General features: G+C 36.1%; 3 protein-coding genes across 8 annotated transcripts; 2 read left to right on the top strand and 1 right to left on the bottom strand.

Moving 5' to 3' along the window:
* The first annotated feature begins 295 nt into the window (after positions 1-295).
* LOC132627242 (peroxidase 43-like) lies at positions 296-3725 on the top strand. 2 transcript variants are annotated; one of them, XM_060342479.1, is made up of 4 exons: positions 296-703; positions 863-1045; positions 2046-2208; positions 3096-3725. In XM_060342479.1, exons 1-4 carry the CDS (start codon positions 479-481, stop codon positions 3527-3529), a joined length of 1005 nt encoding a protein of 334 aa, XP_060198462.1. In that variant the 5' UTR covers positions 296-478; the 3' UTR covers positions 3530-3725. The 2 variants fall into 2 exon arrangements, with proteins under 2 accessions (XP_060198462.1, XP_060198463.1); XM_060342480.1 differs by having other exon boundaries at positions 302-703; positions 3099-3725.
* A 669-nt stretch (positions 3726-4394) lies between these two features.
* LOC132627243 (putative transcription elongation factor SPT5 homolog 1) lies at positions 4395-9032 on the bottom strand. 5 transcript variants are annotated; one of them, XM_060342484.1, is made up of 8 exons: positions 8833-9027; positions 7557-7653; positions 6596-6692; positions 6021-6179; positions 5710-5758; positions 5545-5639; positions 5382-5451; positions 4403-5266 (listed from the first exon to the last, which is right to left on the bottom strand). In XM_060342484.1, exons 2-8 carry the CDS (start codon positions 7557-7559, stop codon positions 5257-5259), a joined length of 483 nt encoding a protein of 160 aa, XP_060198467.1. In that variant the 5' UTR covers positions 7560-7653; positions 8833-9027; the 3' UTR covers positions 4403-5256. The 5 variants fall into 5 exon arrangements, with proteins under 5 accessions (XP_060198465.1, XP_060198464.1, XP_060198468.1 ...); XM_060342482.1 differs by having other exon boundaries at positions 4395-5451; positions 6605-6692; positions 8833-9032; XM_060342481.1 differs by having other exon boundaries at positions 4397-5451; positions 8833-9031.
* A 590-nt stretch (positions 9033-9622) lies between these two features.
* Positions 9623-15261, top strand: LOC132627240 (probable glucuronoxylan glucuronosyltransferase F8H). The gene is made up of 8 exons (XM_060342477.1): positions 9623-10052; positions 12481-12627; positions 12816-12880; positions 13348-13417; positions 13825-14043; positions 14187-14330; positions 14415-14550; positions 14636-15261. Exons 1-8 carry the CDS (start codon positions 9696-9698, stop codon positions 14863-14865), a joined length of 1368 nt encoding a protein of 455 aa, XP_060198460.1. The 5' UTR covers positions 9623-9695; the 3' UTR covers positions 14866-15261.
* Positions 15262-18277: the final 3016 nt, after the last annotated feature.

Here is an 18277-nt window from a genome sequence, read left to right as displayed (position 1 = left end):
ACTTTCAACACCTAAAAATGTTTTTCAACACTTAACGCGTATTAACTATTTTTACACCCAAACAGCATTCTAATTCTATTCAGCTCAGAAAGATAGCTTTAAACAGGTCAGTCATAGTTTGACCTTTTTTTTTTTTTTTTTTTGTAAAATAAAAAATATTTATCTACGTTGGTACTTCAAGAAAATCTGACACAGTGTTAAACAGGACAAGTAGAATAAATGTGAAATGAAAAAACAGAAATTTCAGGATAAAAACAAAAAGGTCTTGATGGAAAGCAGAGTTGCATGGATGACATGTAGTGTTGTTAGTAAATAGGACAGATTTCACAGAATCCTCTAGTTATTTAAGGCATTTTACTTCTTTTACTTTGCCTTATTATTTCCCACTCATCTCTATTCATCATCAACTGGATCATATCCCTCCTCCATTTTTGTAACCTTTCTCATTTCAATTCCCCACCTAATTCTTCTAACAACAATGGCATTGTTAAAAAAAAATGCAAAGAGTTTCATTAAACTAATTTCAATTATATGCTTTTTACAAGTAACAGCTCTAAATGGACAACTTAGAGTTGGGTTTTATTCTCAAAGATGTCATAATGTTGAATCCATTGTTAGCTCTGTGGTTAAAGAAGCTTCTCAAAGAGAACCAAGAATGCCAGCCATGTTACTTAGACTCCATTTCCATGACTGCTTTGTCCAGGTTTTTTTAAACCACTTTTTAGTATGTCAATTTTAATCAATTCTAAAGCAAAATTAAGTGAACATTCCCTCTTTGGGGATTGCTTTTTCCAATAAATGTTGATTACATTTCTTTATGTTATTTATACTAGTAACCTTAATTCTTTTTACAATGTTAAAGGGTTGTGATGGCTCAATTTTGATTGATCATGTTAAACAAGCTGAAAAAAATGCATTTGGTCATGAAGGCCTTGAAGGATTTGCAGAGATCCAAAAAGCCAAAACTCAATTGGAAGCTAAGTGTCCTGGTGTTGTATCTTGTGCAGATATTATTGCTTTAGCTGCTAGAGACGCTGTCGTCTTGGTAATGCATTAGCCCACTTTCATTTTTTTTTTGTTTCAACAGCCCACTTTCATTTGAAAATACCCTTCCGTCTCAAAATACTTATCATGTTTCATTTCTTGAGAGTCATGTTTCGTTTATGGGGAATCAAATTAGATTTTGACCAATATTTGAAAATATTTGTTTTTCACCATATGTTGGAGTTGTATTAATATGTGAAGAATCGCAATTTTTAGTACTTATCGTATAGTTTTCGAATATCTAAGTTTTAGTATTAAACTATTGAATTAATCTAATATAATTCGACTCTAATGATTAATCAAACTGACTCTCAAGAAGCGACATAAGACAAGTATTTTAAGATGGAGGAAGTAAGTATTTGTATAGTTTAATTGTATAGTTTAATTTGTGATAGCAGGTCAATTACTATTTTTATCGGGTTACTAATTAATATTTATCATAATTTTTTTTATCTATAATTATCATACAGGTGATTTTATTATTTGAATATTTTTATACTACCAATACATAAAACTTAAATTGTTGACGGAAACTAAACTATTGTCCATACATATATTGATTGAATATACCATTACTTTGCTTTAAATTATTTCTTCCTTAAGATTATTTTGAAACGACTGTATTAATTAATGGTGTTTAGTTAAGTGTATGACTTATAGCTTTTTTTTTAATCACATAAAAAAGTGTATGACATATAGTTTTCGTTTTTCTTTTTTTATTTGAAGGAAACAATTTTACTCAAATTCTCATAAATGATCATCACTATAAGAAAAAAAGTAGAGACAACCCTATTTATAATATAGCAAAATGCTAATTAACTTAGTTTCTTACAACTTTAAATTAGTTTTCTAACAGAATTGATGTTCTTTTTGGGTAATTTGAGATTAATAATTAAGAAAGAGGTTAAATAATTCAACCTTTCGTGATATTTCATGATTATGCATTTGTATTTTCTTAAGAGATAGTGATATTCTAATTTGTTTTAATGCATTGGATATAGGCTGGAGGACCATTTTATGAAGTAGAGACAGGTAGAAGAGATGGTAGAGTATCCGATTTGTCATTTGCAGCTAAAATGCCAGAAGTGGATGACTCTGTTGAAGTTCTCAAAGAAAAATTCAAAACCAAAGGCTTTACCGAAAAGGAACTCGTCATTTTGAGTGGTATGATATAATATTCCACCTACTCATTTTTACTCTATCGGTATAATAATTTAAGCCATCTATTTCATTCCTTATGTGAGTGAACAAAAGCATTGTTTTATTAGGAGGTACAACATCCTAACATAGCTCTAATTAGTAGTGACAATCAACTACTAGAACACCACTTGGGGGGGGGGGGGGGCTGGTGTGAATGTGTGATGGATAGGATTCTTTCATCTTTAATTAAAGATTTTGAGTTCATGTTTTGGATTGAGAAATTCCAGATAGGGAACGCTTACTTGAATAGAGGGCTGCTATTCAAAATCTCAGTGAAACACTGAATTTCTTACTTCCCTTTTGCATCATATTTAAGGGATTGCTCGATTCGAGCCGAAGAAGGAATGTCATTCGATCATTAGCAAACTAAGTCCCGGAAGTCAATGACTATTCATTGCTATTACATCGACATTAAAAAAGAGTTCGACCCAATGCTTTATTTCTGTCCTAGTTGATCCTTATTCCACATTTAAAATATAATTGATTTTTCCACAATAACCAAAACTTCCCCTTTAATGAGTCTCACATGACATGAATTTGGACCTCACTACCAGATGGTTATACCAAATTTAATGGCCAATATTTCTTAAATATTTGACTGGGACTAAATGCTCACTTTTAGCAAAACTTAAAGGGCCAAAACTGTTCAAAATATATTTAAGGGACTACTTTGAACATATTCTCAAACATAAGGGACCATTTTTATTTTTTTTTGGACAGAGAACTCACATTAAACATTCATAATTACTGTATCTCGATACAATATAATTTGGTTTTCTAGCTACATATCATACATTTTTGTCACTTTATTATAAGTTGATATTAATTTATGCATCATGTCAAACATCCAGCAGGGGCACATACAATTGGCACCACAGCTTGTTTTTTCATGCCTAAAAGATTATACAACTTTACTGGAAAATTAGATGCAGATCCATCTATCAATCCCAAGTTCCTCCCAGAGTTGAGAAGAAAATGCCCCAAAAATGGAAACATAAATGTTCGGATATCCCTTGATAATGGGAGTGAGAGAAAATTTGATGATCAAATTTTGCACAACATAAAGAATGGATTTGCAGTTATAGCATCAGATGCAAGGCTTTATGATGACAATATTACACGAGCAGTGGTTGATTCTTATCTTCAGCCACAGAGTCCAAATCGTAATTCATCATCATTTGGAAAAGATTTTGGTTTAGCCATGGTAAAGTTGGGAAGGCTTGAGGTGAAGACTGGATTATTAGGAGAGATTAGAAAGGTTTGTAATTCTTTTAATAAAAAGTAGTTAACATTTTATGAGTAATGGTGATAATTACTTAAGGTTGGAGATCATATACATTTTAGTAGTTAAAAAATGTTAAGATTAAAGTATATGACATTTAATCTTTCTTACAGCGTGACGATAAAGATTGGAAAGTGGCCATACAATGTCTTTGTGTTCACTATTCCGTGATATTGAAACTCGTCATAATTTCTTTTTATCCCTTTGATCTCCTATAATCTATCTCACTACTTATCCCACTAAATATTGAATTATTATCCGTCAACTCATGATCTCATGTTCTTCAACATCAATAACCCCATTATTCTCCTATTTACGATATATGGTAGAAATTCAATCATAAAAATAGGAGTCTTTCCTCCATAACTTGTATGAGAAAAGGTTTGCAGTGCATCAAAAGTGAGGTGCATATTTGTGAGAAAAAGGAGTTATTATAAAAGAAAAAATATCTAAGTCTCCAGAGTAATCACCGGAATGGGGAAACTACTATTTGTTGAAGAAAAGTGCTGATCTTGCTAGTAGAATTTTGGATGCAAAAGTGCTGATCTTGCTAGTAGAATTTTGGATGCAATAACTAGTTCTGATTGAGTCATACAACGTTATTGGACTATTATACCTTGGAGGGAACAAGTTAGCACTACACTATTTATGAAGATTCTCTTATACAAGCTTGAATCCGACTATTATACCTTGGAGGGAACAAGTTAGTACTACACTATTTATGAAGATTCTACTATACAAGCTTGAATCCAACTATTATATGTTGGAGGGAACAAGTTAGTACTACACTATTTATGAAGATTCTACAATACAAGCTTGAATCCCCTGAAAGAAAACGAGATATCGAGTGGCTCGAAGAACTTTTCGTTTTCTTATTTTTTTTAACAGTAATTGTATTTTCAAGCTAACCCAGTTACAATGATATGATGATTACATTCAGCGCAGACACTTGACTACAGAGTATATCATCATTAACATCAGGCATTTTCATGCAACTCTCCTACATTGCAACAAATAAAGCACAAGCCAATGACGAAGAAATTAGTAGTATAGAACTTTCGGAGAGATTCCAGGTATATTGGATTACATACTCAGAGCTTAAATAATAGTAAGATAAATTGTAATAACGAACAGCATTAAAGGTCATTCCACTCAGGCTCCTCTATGCCTGAGCTTCGAGTTGTAAAGAAGCAACTGTTCGGACTTGTTTGCATCCCCCACCATTGTAATTTTGACTAGTATTTAAGTAACTTTGACAATAATTATCAACAAAAATCATTCTCGAATATGAAAAAAATTGAACTCATAAAGCTAAAAGACGCATTCAAATTTCAATCTGATACTGCAATGTTATACTACTGAACACACTCTACAAATACCAAAAAACATATGGACAAAACTTACACGCTAAAACATTGATTTAAGAAGTATGAAGAACAAGAATTACAACGCACAAAAGTTCATCACTTGCAAAGTGGAAGAGATCTGATCTCAATAAAATGTTTTCTTTTGCTAGAATGCAAGAGATTATGAGTAAAATATCTAAATGCTGCATAGATCACCAATTTACTGGCTCAATAGAGTAAGAAGTTTCTGATTTGAATTTTTCAGTAACATATTATTATAAGTTATCAGTTATTCCAAATTCCAAAGACAAACTATTGTGTCGAATAGGGGACACACCTCCTACAGATGACATCATATCCAGCCCACCACTTTCAGGAGTCAGTTTACTCCAACCTGAGATCAGTTAGTTTCAGGTCAAATAAAAACTAGGCAGATTACATGGCTTTCACTTCTTCTATTTTCAAAACCTTAAGCCATTTGGCTTATTCTCAACAGTGATACAATATACCTTGGTGGAGTCCTCGGAATCCATGCTCTGTCATGCATTGGCGTCCTCATGCCATCATGGATAGGTGTTGCTATAGAGGAAGATGACGAAAAGAGCTAAAGTCAAACAGCTGGGAAAAAGTGAATGAAAAACACTATTGGAACAGGGCAGCAGAAAAATGGACCTCCAGGATATCTCATAGGTGTCATAAATGGGTGGAGTGGAGTCCTTGAAGGATGTGATGGTGTTTCACTTCCCAAACCATATCTAGATGGTTCCCTACAAACAGAAAAAATATTTAGACAATGACCACTCAATTACCCAAAGTTTAGAACGGAAATATACTCACCTGAATGGCGTTGACACGTTAACATTATCCGAAATATGGTTGTGATGAACTGCAGGAAACATTGACGTAAGCAATGAATGTAAGCAATCAAAAGTACGATAAACAGGAACTTCAAAAAGGAAATCCTCCCTCAATTTGAATGACTGTCCAAAAGGCAGACTCAACAAAGCCTCCATCCGCGAAGATTGCAAAAGAGGGCCCTTATTGTTTAACAAATCACTTCCTCCCCCCCCCCCCCCCCTACCCCTCAAAAAAAAAAAAATGAACACAGAAAAAATGAGGGCCATTCTTGACATTGAAGAAACACTTGCCTGTAACAACTTTCATCGGGGCTTCCAGTTCAACTCGAACTGACATTCCTTTGATATCAACAACGCGCCCTTTACAACCTTTGTATGGGCCACGACGAATTTTCACACCAGCTCCAATTAAAGCATCATGCCCTCTTCCACCTCTACGTCTTCCTCTATCTAGAGCACATCAAGCATAAACGCTAAGAGACTAAAGATTAAATGAAGAACAGAAAAATAAAGATAGAGAATGTGATACAAGCATTTAGTAATAAACATCAGATGATCAGCAGGAGTCCACAGGTGAATAAATTTTTTTTTAAAAAAACTTACATCATCAAGATATCACCATTATCAGAGACTAATGATTTAATGGAAAACAGCAAAATAAATATCACAAATGTGACATGTCAACAACATTATCAGCAAATACATGGAGCTGCAAATATAAAAAAAAACCAACAGTATCTATCACCATTGTTCTGAATACTTCGGATTAGAGATCTCAAATTACCATATGTATGCTCAACTTACAAGTTCCTTAATTGTATCTGATAACAAATTAACAACATGCCCCTCAGCAGAAACAACCAAACCTGTTGCACCTTTAGATGAACCAGATATTATTTTAACGTGTCTTCCAGGCTCAAAGTACTTGCAAAGATCTTTCATCGCACAAACAACAACGGCTTCCTGCCAAAGTCAGGTCAATGTATTAATAAAAAATACATTACTTGGAATTCCTTTTGAGGCACTTGATGTTAGTAGTTGTTTGTAGCATTGGAGTAATTATTTAACCAATTATTTTAAGAAAAAGGGTACCACAGTTTGAAATAACTGGTTTGGATACCATCTTTGAAATAAGTTTAGGTACACAGGTGAAATAATTAGTAAAACTAAAAGGTCTTATGTGTTTGTTCTGCAAAAGGAATTCAACCTTCCAGACAAGTTTTAGAGACTTTGCTAGCGTTTGGGCATAGATTTTGGATCAAATTTTGAAAATCTGTCTTTCAATTTTTTATTTTTTTTTCAAAAACTGGTCCAGCCCAGATTTTGGGACTTCCGCTCACGAAACTTCAAAAAATTTTCAAGTAAAATGCATGTCCAAACACAACTTTAAGTTTCAAAAATCACAACTTCAAAAACTCAAATTTTCAAGTTTCAAATTTCAACTTCAAAATCTATGGCCAAACGGGACATACTCTATATGGGTCACTTTTAATCATAATAGGCTTGTTCTATCCCACATGAGCATTGTCTAGAACACTATAGATAGGCAATCATAGTGATATATCACGCCTCAAGCCTTTGCTTCCTATTCTCTTCGTCTAATTTCTAACACTTGATGCAAAAAAACAACACACGTATTTAACGAAAGAGGAATACTACCGGAGGAAGGTCAGTATGATTTGGTTTGATATAAACTTTATGTTGTTCAACTTTGTCAACCTGGCCGTTCAAGTTATAGAGATACCACCCCTTCGCCACAATAACAACGTGATCAACCTTGATAAAATGATCATTTTTCCTATTTGCAATCAAAGTAGATAGACTAACCATGGCCCATGATGATCTCTCTGACTGCCGCTCCCCATTTCCTTTGACACTCCCAAATCTTCTTCTCCTCTCTCAACTAGGTTTCCATTACCCTATACTATACATACATGCAGAGAGGCACGGTTTTATATTTCATACTGGTGGGTGCATTTTAAAAGATGAAATGACAAAATTGGTCCCTTACCCCCTGTTTGGAGATGGTTTAAATTGTCTCTTAAATACTAGTATAAGTTTTAGCAGGTTATGTCCCTTAAGTTTGTTCTTTTACCTCACTAGACTGTTATATTTAATGAAAGTCATAATAAAAAGTTTAATCATAAATAATAAGAAAGTGCAGAACATTTTTTTTTTTCGAATGAGAAGTGCAGGACGAGATATTTGGATTGCTTGTAAAATACACAGAGAAACACCAATGATGGTCAAATCATGGTGTAACTAAAGATGAAGGAAAATCTTCATTTAACATACCTCTTCAATTATTCAAGAAAATTTTGGACTAATGGTGGTAAAGGGTCTACAATGCAATGCAAGAATTTCAGTCCGTTTTTTAATTTTGTTCCATCCTTAATTAGAGGTTTTGAGTTTGAGTCCTAAAAAAGGGGAGGTCTTTGATATGACATGTTTTACCTTCAAAGTGAGATTTCTAGGCATGAATTCAAATTAGTCGAACTCCAAAATAAATACACTAAACACAGAATGAAAAAACAGGAATATTGTGAATATATAAATTAGTAACAAAGTTCCCAATAACGCTATTTTGGTTTTCTAATATGGCACAATGATGCGTTGAAAACAATGCAGCAAACTGATTGTAGAACTTAGGCCTCATGTGCTTTGCCCTTTATTTTAAACACCCCCCCCCCCCCCAAACAGCTCCCCCTCACAAACTGTTCTTTGTTAGTCTAAAATTGATATAATTGAAGTAACATAATAATCATCACTAAACACAAATGCAGATAATACGTGCACATTGGCATAATGAAATGCGTGTAAACAATCTACACAGATAGGTTTTCTTTCTCAACTAGAATTTGGGTTTTCGCTAGGTGATGAATAAAATATTCCGAATCAATTCTATCAGTTTTCTTGGTTGAAACTAAATAATGCACACCTCTGATACCAAAAATTTGCAATTGGCTTATGAGGACAGGAAAAACAACATTAAACAATGGATTTCCAAACTTAAGAGAGGAAAAAGAACACTCTGTTCATGTATTAACTAACAAATGAATTTCTGTTAGATAAGTGAATACTTGTAAATTTTTTAAAATCTTACCGGTTCAAGAGGAAAGGATTTGAATAGCTGACTAATAAGAGTGATAGAGAGCCGTCATTGATACTTGGATAGAGAGAGAGAGAGAAGGCGTAAATTATAAAAGAGAAATAAAAACAGACGTGTGAGCTTTTGAAGGAAATAAATTAGACATTTTAAAGAGTCTTAGTCTGAATCCTATTAAAAATCTTTTCCAAATTTGACCGAGTCAGATGCTCCCAGATCTATTAAGAGACTAGTAAAAAAAAATGCACTTAATGGACTGAAATGTTAACCATTCAGACCCCATTGAGTGCAAACAAATGGGGCCTAAGGCTTGTTTGAAAATTTGTTCTCGGACTAAATAAAGTGCTCTTTGTATCAAATTGAATGGTGTTGATTTTATAATTTTTTAACTGTTACAAAGTTATGTGAGTTAGACTTAACCAAATTCAAACTTCTCTAAGGTGGATAAGTATCACTTTCTCGGAATTAATTTATGTGATGTTTTTTTATATATTAAGAGTCATTTTAACTAGTATCGAAGCTTAATCGGATACATTACATTAGATTTAAATATTTAAAAAATATTAAAAACACCAATAAATTATAATTTTTCTCATGATAATACGTTACAGCAACAAACCAGTGTAATTCTACAAGTGGGAGATTCTTCTTATGATAATGTGGTTAAAATACCTAAAATTTACATAATTTAAAACTCACAAAGATTAAAAAAAAAGTGTCACGTAAATTGAGACCAATGTAGCGAAAAAGTAACAGTATATCGTAAGTGTTATTAGGCTGCCAAATGTAAAACGACGTCGTGTACTGCTTCCATCTCCATCTTCTTGACAGCTCTGCTCAGTAGCAACAACAACACCACAATGGGAAGCATACACAACAGCAAGAGTAGACCTTACAGTTCCACCACCACAACAACCCCATGCACTCGCACACACCAGATCGGTGCTCTATTTCTCATCATCATCACTTTCTTCCTCACCAGAATCTTCGACCGCTCCCTAACTTCCTGTTCCTTCTCAACTTCGTACAGATCCGAAAACGACGTCGTAGTGTTATCTGATTCTGGTGGGTGGCCACAACGTGGGTATGGGACACATCTTAACTTGAAGATTTATGTGTATGATGAGAATGAGATTGATGGGTTAAAACATTTGTTGTATGGTCGTGATGGAAAAATTTCTCCTAATTCTTGTGTTAAAGGCCAATGGGGTACTCAGGTATATTCACAGGATTTTTTGTTAGTTTTATTGAAAATTATCACTCCTTCAGTCTCAATTTAAGTGTCTTAGTTTGGCTGGACAGCCGGAGTTTAAAAAACCAAAGGTATTCTCTTGAGGGCTTAAACTTTTCATGTAGAATGTTGGAATTGGAATTTTTTTGGCTGCAGGTGAATTGTGCATAAGTTGGAATGAAAAGCCTGCATTTTGCACGTATATCTAAGTTCAGTTATTACATAATCAAAAATATAGAAGTCCAATTATTGTCAAACAGTACTTTTTCAATGGAAGGAGCCTTGGCGTAACTAGTAAAGTTGCCTCCATGTGACCAGGAGGTCACGAGTTCGAGCCGTGGAAACAGCCTCTTGCAGAAATGCAAGGTAAGACTGCGTACAATAGACCCTTGTGGTCCGGCGCTTCCCCGGACCCCGCGCATAGCGGGAGTTTAGTGCACCGGGCTGCCTAGTACTTTTTCAATGTCTTAACATTGAGGGGGTTAATATCTGAAAGTCATAGTGGTATGAGGTGGTTGTATAATTTGTAACCATCTCTTTCTTTTAGAATAAGTTTTTGTTGCAAAGGGAGGGAAATTGAAAAAGGAGAAACCAGAAAAGGAATTTAAGGGAACGTATCCGTTTTCTTCATTTGGTTAAGAGACGTCTGAGGAAATATTAAAGAAAAGTTTTCCTATGTCCCTCAACTTGTGAAGTTACTTGAAATCCGTCCTTGTAATTCTCTATCTTCATTTGAGAATTACTTTTAAAGTTGCTTGACTGCTTGAGATCCTGTCCAACCTTTCTACTCCCAATCTACTATCGCTATGGAGAAAAATCTGGGAAAAGAAAGCTCCTTATAAGGTTAATTGTTTTGTCTAGTTAGTTGCAAAGGAGGCTTGCCTAACCCGATACAATCTCCAAAGGATAGGCGCACAAGATGTCCACTTTGTGAAGGTTTAGCTAGCGTTTGGCCATAGATTCCCAAGAAAAATATGAAAAACTTGATTTGGGTGAAAATTGAAAATGTGTTTGGCCATAGTTTTTCAAACATATTTCACCTTTTGTTTTGGAAAACATGAAATATTACTTATACCCATAAGTTCTAAAAACTATCAAGAATACCCAACCATACAAAACATACATACTTGATAATCTCAAATTATGTGAAACATGAGATTAATAACAATTTCTAATAACACACTTACTAGCTACTACAATTCAAATTACAATACAAAGATCCATCCGTGCAAGAAAAAAAAAACAGTAGTAACTAGCTATTCTTTAATATAATTTCCCACATTGTACGAACAATCTTCACTTTATAGAAGAGACTGCTTTAATTGTGGAAACATGATAGATACGGCTTTAATGGAGGAACATGGTAGATAAAATTAGTTGGGTAATAAATAGATGGGTTGTTTTTTATAAAATATAAAAGTTTGGGGTAGTTTTAAAAGTTTTGAAAAGGCCAAAACATAGATCTTGGCTCAAAAACAGGTTTGAGCCAGAATTTGGGAATTTGAAGATTTGTTTTCAAAATCTGTCAAAAATTTATGGCCAAACAAAGATTTGAAAACAAATCTTCAAAATATGCTCCCAAAATCTATGGCCAAACGGGAGCTTAAGGAAGTCAAGGATCTTTCTTGCACTGTCACTTCACACATCAAATGTGGCCACTCTTCTTCAATATCCTGATCATTAAAACCAAGCCTTGATTTTCTGAAGAGTTGGCACAGCAAAAAGACCTCATAAGCAACTATCAGTATTTGGTGTTCCATCTCAGGCCTCAACAGCTATTTCGTGGACTCTTTGGAGGGAAAGAAACCTTACTAATTTTAAGGCAAATTTCAAAATGTGATTAGCCTTAAGCATATATGTATACTTTTGCTACACTTTTGGTGCAAGTTGGCATTGTAAATGATGTCGAAGCCATTCTTCATTTCCTCAGCACATTACAATATATGTGACTGTAAATCCTTTGCTGTAGTTTCCCAACCAGCACTTTCTTAGTAATGGAATAGATTGTTCTTTACATGTCACAAAAAGTTGTCTACCTTTATTTGGAAATGAATACAGAGGTTTTGGTATTTTTGGCACCCCCCCCCCCCCCCCCCCTCTTTTTATTTTCTTTCTTGTTTTCATTTCTTTAACTTCCAAAGTTCCAGTTACAAACATGACTCTTCGCGTTAGTAAATTTCTCTTCTATGCAAGGTATGGCTGAGAATTCACTCTCCATTTTTTCTTCTATGAACAAAATCTTAATTATTTTTATTTTGATTCCTTTTTCTTGAGGCAACATAAGTAAAATATGCAAGAATTACATTGTTACCTCCCCAATAATAGCATGAAAATTTTCATTATTAGCTTTTTGTTATAGTTTTGTATTTAGCCCTCTAAGGCTTCTCTATTTTGTTCTTCTGGTGTACCTGTAGGTTAAGATACATAGGATGCTTTTGCAGTCAAGGTTCCGGACCAAAAAGAAAGAAGAGGCAGATCTTTTCTTTGTGCCTGCTTATCCTAAATGTGTTAGAGTGATGGGCGGCCTGAATGACAAAGAGATTAATCAGACCTATGTGAAGGTAGTAAAGATCAGGATCCTTAAAATTACAATTTTTGCTGTCAAAAAGATTCCTAATTGCTATAGCTTAATAGTAAAGATTTTTTTGCTCTGCTTTATTGCTTCAACTGAAATGTCACAGTATCCATTTCCTTTCATATAGGTTTTCCTTTATGTATGATCTTCTTTCTCGACACCTTTTGCTTGCAGGTGTTAACTCAAATGCCATATTTCAGGTTATCTGGTGGCCGCAACCACATATTTGTCTTCCCAAGGTATAAGTAGTCATATGGAGATCTTTAAATTCATGGATAAGGGAATGAATAGGAATCCTTATGAGGTACTTGCTTCACAGATTAAATAGATGACCCAATGACGTATGGCATTTGTGAAAGCTGGTATATGAATAAAACAGTCATAGCTGAGTACTGCATGAGCGTGAATGTAGATATTAAGCCACAACTTCAAAGTTGCAATCCAATAAAGATATCACCTAATGGTAGTTGTGCTGCATTTGTTAAAACTGCCATTTGAGTAAGGCAGGAGTAGCCACGTTATGAACTGGGATGTAGATGTGAAGCCACAACTTCTCCGGTGCAGTCAGATAAAAATATTAATCACTCAATGTTACCTGTGCTAAATGCGGTTCCAAATAGACATGCAGCTAAATGTCTCTTAGTTGCATTTTCAATTGATAGAGTAACACTTGTCCTTATATGTGTTATTTTTTGCTGAACTGCAGTGGGGCTGGAGCGCATTTATTTAAATCTTGGGCAGCATACTTGAATCGGTCTATAATTCTTACTCCTGAGGTAGGGTCTTACAAACTGTCAGTCTGTAATCATTACACCTCATATGCAGTCGTAGAAAATGTTTCGTGGGTTGTTACACTGTCTTTCACTGTGCAGTGATCTTTTTTTTTTCCCCTCTCTCATGGAACCTCAACCCACTCACACTGTCTATATGTTGTTTCCATGGCCAGTTTATTGTGACAATTCAATGTATCATGCAGAGCTAGCCTAAAGAAAATAGGTTATAGTCTTTCTGTCCTGAGACATGAGGCTTTTAGCGGGTTCCTAGCTGATTGTAATGAGTTTGCTAATGTTATTCCTCAAGTTTGTTGTCTTAACATGCTTGTACATAGTCATGCCTGTTATCTTCAATAAGTTAATTCTCATGCAGTCTTCCACATTGAGGAATATCATTGCATCTAATGCAGGGGGATCGCACAGATAAAAGAGACACTAGTGCCTTTAATACATGGAAAGATATTATCATACCTGGAAACATTGATGATGGGATGACTACTCATGGCTCTAGGACAGTTGAGCCTTTGCCTTTGTCAAAGAGGAAACATTTAGCGAACTATTTAGGTCGAGCACAAGGAAAGATGGGTCGCCTTCGGTTGATAGAACTCTCAAAGCAATTCCCAGACAAGGTAAGCTTCTGCCTGTCTCCATTGATAAATGTATTAGTGAGAATCCTGTAGTTCTCCAAAACCACTAATTATATTTGCTTCCAGTTCAGTCCCATATAATGTCTTTTTTGTCCAAAAGATGGTCTTTTTGATTCTATCAACAGTTGGAATGTCCAGAATTGAAATTCAGTGGTCCTGACAAGCTAGGAAGGAAGGAATATTTTGAACATCTCCGCAATGCCAAGTTCTGCCTCGCTCCACGTGGTGAATCATCATGGACGCTTCGCTTTTATGAGTCCTTCTTTGTGGTTAGTCTCTCATATCTGTGCATTACTAAAGTTTGACAAATTGCATTTTCTTAAGCTGCTTTATGCTATTGTTGTGTTAAACAGGAATGTGTTCCAGTACTCCTATCGGATCAAGTAGAATTACCATTTCAGAATGTGATTGACTACACCCAAATATCAATCAAATGGCCATCTACTCATATAGGAACCGAACTATTGGACTACCTAGAATCAATACCTGGTCAGCACTCTTCCTATTATTGTTCTAGCATCTCAGTTAAAGTTAGTAGCCAATGGAATTATGACAAAACTTCTTCCATTCTCAGATCAGGACATTGAAGAGATGATAGCTAGGGGTCAAAAGATCAGGTGCTTGTTCGCTTATACTCCCGAGTCTGACTCCTGCTCTGCATTTAATGCAATTATGTGGGAACTGCAGAGGAAAGTAAGGCAGTTCCACCAGTCATCAGAAACTTTCTGGCTCCATAATAGAACGATAGTCAACAGAAATTTGGTGGAATTCAGCAAATGGAAACCACCCATGCCTCTGCCTTGAATATGTTTTACACTACTTGTAGATCAATTGTGCTTTTGCTATAGTTGCATTGTAATTGTTACAGATTTATATAGGAAAATCTCACGAATTGTTTTTTTTTTTTTTTTTTTCACACTGGTAGAAGAAATCTGCACTTCCGTTTTTGGTATTTTTTCCTTAAAAATTGTATGATGTATTAGGTAGGTTGTCACAGGAATTGTGGTTCCTTAGGCTATACTGAAGACTGAAGTTAAGCTGTCCTGCTTAGTGGTTTTCGTATGTGTTCTCCTCAAGCTTTAACTGTATTTTTAGATTCATTTATGTGCTGTGGCTTTAGTTAAGCCATTTTTAAAACTAAGTCATTCTTGTAAATATATTATCTGCACGTGCTTTTGGCACACGGCATTTTACTCTTGATATTGGATGATCCATTCTGTCGTCAATTATGTTCAAGGAACGAACGAGTTATATCTATTTCTAATGCTTATTTTTAAAAAAACTCAATACATGTAAATTTATTCGATTCTTTCATAAAATGAAAAACCTGAGTTATTTGGTACAGTTAAGTCATCGATTTATATTGATACCTACAATTTTATTATTAAAATAAATAAATGCCATACTCAATTTGAGAAGATGCGGTTTTCAAATAACAATTAGCACCCCTACGTTTATGATCGTCTCCTTTTCAATTCATTACGACACCAAGGGAAGGTGAAAGCAAAGAAGGTGGCTTTTCAATTCATTACGACACCAAGGGAAGGTGAAAGCAAAGAAGGTGGCGTATGCGAAGTTGGTAGATAGCAAAGATGAGGAGGAGAAGCGGACGAATAGGGAAAGGTATAAGATTGTGAGTAAGGAAGCGAAGTTGGCAGTTTCGGCGGTAAAAACGGCAGCTTTTGAACGCCTATATGCAGAACTAGAGGACAAAGGCGGGGATAAGAAGTTGTTCAGGCTAGCCAAGGTAAGGGAGAGAAAGGCACGGGATCTGGATCAAGTAAAATGCATTAAGGACGAGGATGACAAAGTATTGGTGGATGATGCTCTCATTAGACGGAGATGGCAGTCATACTTCCATAAACTCTTGAACGAGGAAGGTGACAAAAACATTGTATTGGGAGATTTGGAGTACTCCGAGAGACGTCGAGATTATGGGTATTGTAGGAGTATAAAGGTAGATGAGGTTAAGGGTGCTGTTCATAGGATGCATAGAGGAAGAGCGACCGGGCCTGACGAGATCCCTGAAGAGTTTTGGAAGAATGCAGGCAGGGAAGGTTTGGAGTGGCTGACTGAGTTGTTTAATGTCATTTTTAAGACGACGAAGATGCCCGAAGAATGGAGGTGGAGTACGATGGTTCCCTTGTACGAGAACAAGAGCAACATTCAAAATTGCAACAACTATAGAGGTATCAAGCTGCTAAGTCACACTATGAAAGTGTGGGAAAGAGTGGTAGAGATGAGGGTGAGGAGAGGCGTGCCCATTTCAGAGAACCAGTTCGGATTCATGTCGGGGCGCTCGACTACAGAAACCATTCATCTTGTGAGGATATTGGTGGATCAGTATAGGGAAACAAAGAGAGACTTACACATGGTTTTCATCGACCTAGAAAAGGCTTACGACAAGGTACAAAGAGAGGTTTTATGGAGATGCTTGGAGGTTAGAGGTGTACCTATGGCGTACATTAGGGAGATCAAGGACATGTATGAGGGAGCCAAGACCAGGGTAAGGGCAGTGGGAGGAGACTCGAAACACTTCCCGGATGGGGTTGCATCAGGGATCAGCTTTTAGCCTATTTTTATTTGCCTTGGTGATGGATGGTTTGACGTAGCAAATTCAAGGTGAGGTGCCATGGTGCATGTTATTCGCGGATGACATAGTACTGATTGATGAAACTCGCAACGGAGTGATTGCTAAGGCTGGAGGTTTGGAGACAAACTCTGGAGTCTAAAGGATTCAAGTTGAGTAGGACCAAGACAGAGTACATGCAGTGCAAGTTTAGTGATGTGACACACGAGGCTGGCGTGGAAGTGAGGCTCGGAACCCAGGCTATCCAAAAGAAAGGGAGTTTCAAGTATCTTGGGTCTATTGTGCAAGGAGATGGGGATATTGACGATGATGTCACACATCGTATTGGCGCATGGTGAATGAAATGAAGGCTCGCTTCAGGAGTGCTGTGTGATAAGAAGGTGCCACCATCGTTTAAAGGCAAGTTCTACAAAGTGGTAGTGAGGCCGATTTTGTTGTACGGGGTGGAGTGTTGGGCAGTCAAGAACTCGCACGTTCAAAAGATGAAAGTCGCGGAAATGAGAATGTTGCGATGGATGTGTGGGCACACCAGGTGAGATAGGATTAGGAATGAAGATATCCGAGACAAGGTGGGAGTGACATCGTTGGAGGATAAGATGCGGGAAGCGCGACTGAGATGGTTTGGGCATGTGAAGAGGAGAGACACAGATGCCCCAGTGCGGAGGTATGAGAGGTTAGCTATGGACGATTTCAGAAGAGGTAGAGGTAGGCCAAAGAAGTATTGGGGAGAGGTGCTTAGACAGGACATGACGCAGTTCCAGCTTACCGAGGACATGACCTTAGATAGGAGGCTATGGAGGACTCAAATTAGGGTAGAAGGCTAGTAGGTAGTTCCACGTATCCCGTCGTATTAGTAGTCGCAATTTCGATCTTCATTTTCTTGTCCTTTGATTCTTGCAAATCTTAGTCATTTATTGTACCACAATTATCGTATTTATTTGTGCTAACTACTGCTTCTTTTTCTCAGACTGCTTTATCATGACTTTTGTCGCTTTCGTTAGTTTCATTTCCGTTTTGCTTTGTACTGTTTGTGCTTGTCTAACTTTTTATCGTCATGTTTTCTCTTGAGCTGAGGGTCTTTCGGAAACAACCTCTCTATCTTCTGAGATGGGGATAAAGTCTGTGTACACTTTACCCTCCCCAGACCCCACACTGTGGGATTTCACTGGGTATGTTGTTGTTATTGTATCTTTCACCAAATTGAGCCAAAAATTTGCAGAAGTACACGCGATGTGGTCTTTATTTTTATTTTTTATTTAATTTGATGAGCTGCAGGTGACAAGTCGTAACATGTAAAACCAGAACTTTCAAGAACTTTATTTGATGAAGCAAAAACCAAATCTTCAAATAAGTGACACCACAACCACAAAAATCTTAAGACATTCCAAGCCCTGTGGACCTCAGCTTTTGCTAGGTGTCAAGTGTCAACCCAATCAAAAGCTCTTTTATCTTTAGCAGGAAGTATTGACACCATAAGTTCAGAGAACAGCTCAAACAGCATATTCAAAGAAGCCTCAATCTGCAAGCCACATATCTGAAATTTTCCCATATTAAATCTCCTCAAGATAGGATAGAAAAACTTCCACAAACCTCATTTCTATCTCCTATCTTCTTGGTTGGGAGGAA

The sequence above is a fragment of the Lycium barbarum genome, chromosome 2 (assembly GCF_019175385.1).
Source record: "Lycium barbarum isolate Lr01 chromosome 2, ASM1917538v2, whole genome shotgun sequence".
NCBI classification, from domain to species: Eukaryota; Viridiplantae; Streptophyta; class Magnoliopsida; order Solanales; family Solanaceae; genus Lycium; species Lycium barbarum.
Note: the sequence above shows the minus strand (reverse complement) of the source record. Positions and strands in the feature narration are given on the sequence as shown.

Bases quoted from the DNA above. Each gene is read 5' to 3' on its own strand.
- LOC132627242 (XM_060342479.1), top strand. From the start codon at position 479: ATGGCATTGTTAAAAAAAAATGCAAAGAGTTTCATTAAACTAATTTCA. The intron at 704-862 runs GTTTTTTTAAAC...ACAATGTTAAAG, and splicing joins TCCATGACTGCTTTGTCCAG to GGTTGTGATGGCTCAATTTT. The intron at 1,046-2,045 runs GTAATGCATTAG...CATTGGATATAG, and splicing joins CTAGAGACGCTGTCGTCTTG to GCTGGAGGACCATTTTATGA.
- LOC132627243 (XM_060342481.1), bottom strand. The intron at 5,759-6,020 runs GCAAGTGTTTCT...TGTTTCCTGCAG, and splicing joins CCCGATGAAAGTTGTTACAG to TTCATCACAACCATATTTCG. The intron at 5,452-5,544 runs GTCCATTTTTCT...CTTCCTCTATAG, and splicing joins ACCTATGAGATATCCTGGAG to CAACACCTATCCATGATGGC.
- LOC132627240 (XM_060342477.1), top strand. From the start codon at position 9,696: ATGGGAAGCATACACAACAGCAAGAGTAGACCTTACAGTTCCACCACC. The intron at 12,881-13,347 runs GTATAAGTAGTC...GCTGAACTGCAG, and splicing joins CACATATTTGTCTTCCCAAG to TGGGGCTGGAGCGCATTTAT. The intron at 14,331-14,414 runs GTTAGTCTCTCA...TGTGTTAAACAG, and splicing joins TTTATGAGTCCTTCTTTGTG to GAATGTGTTCCAGTACTCCT.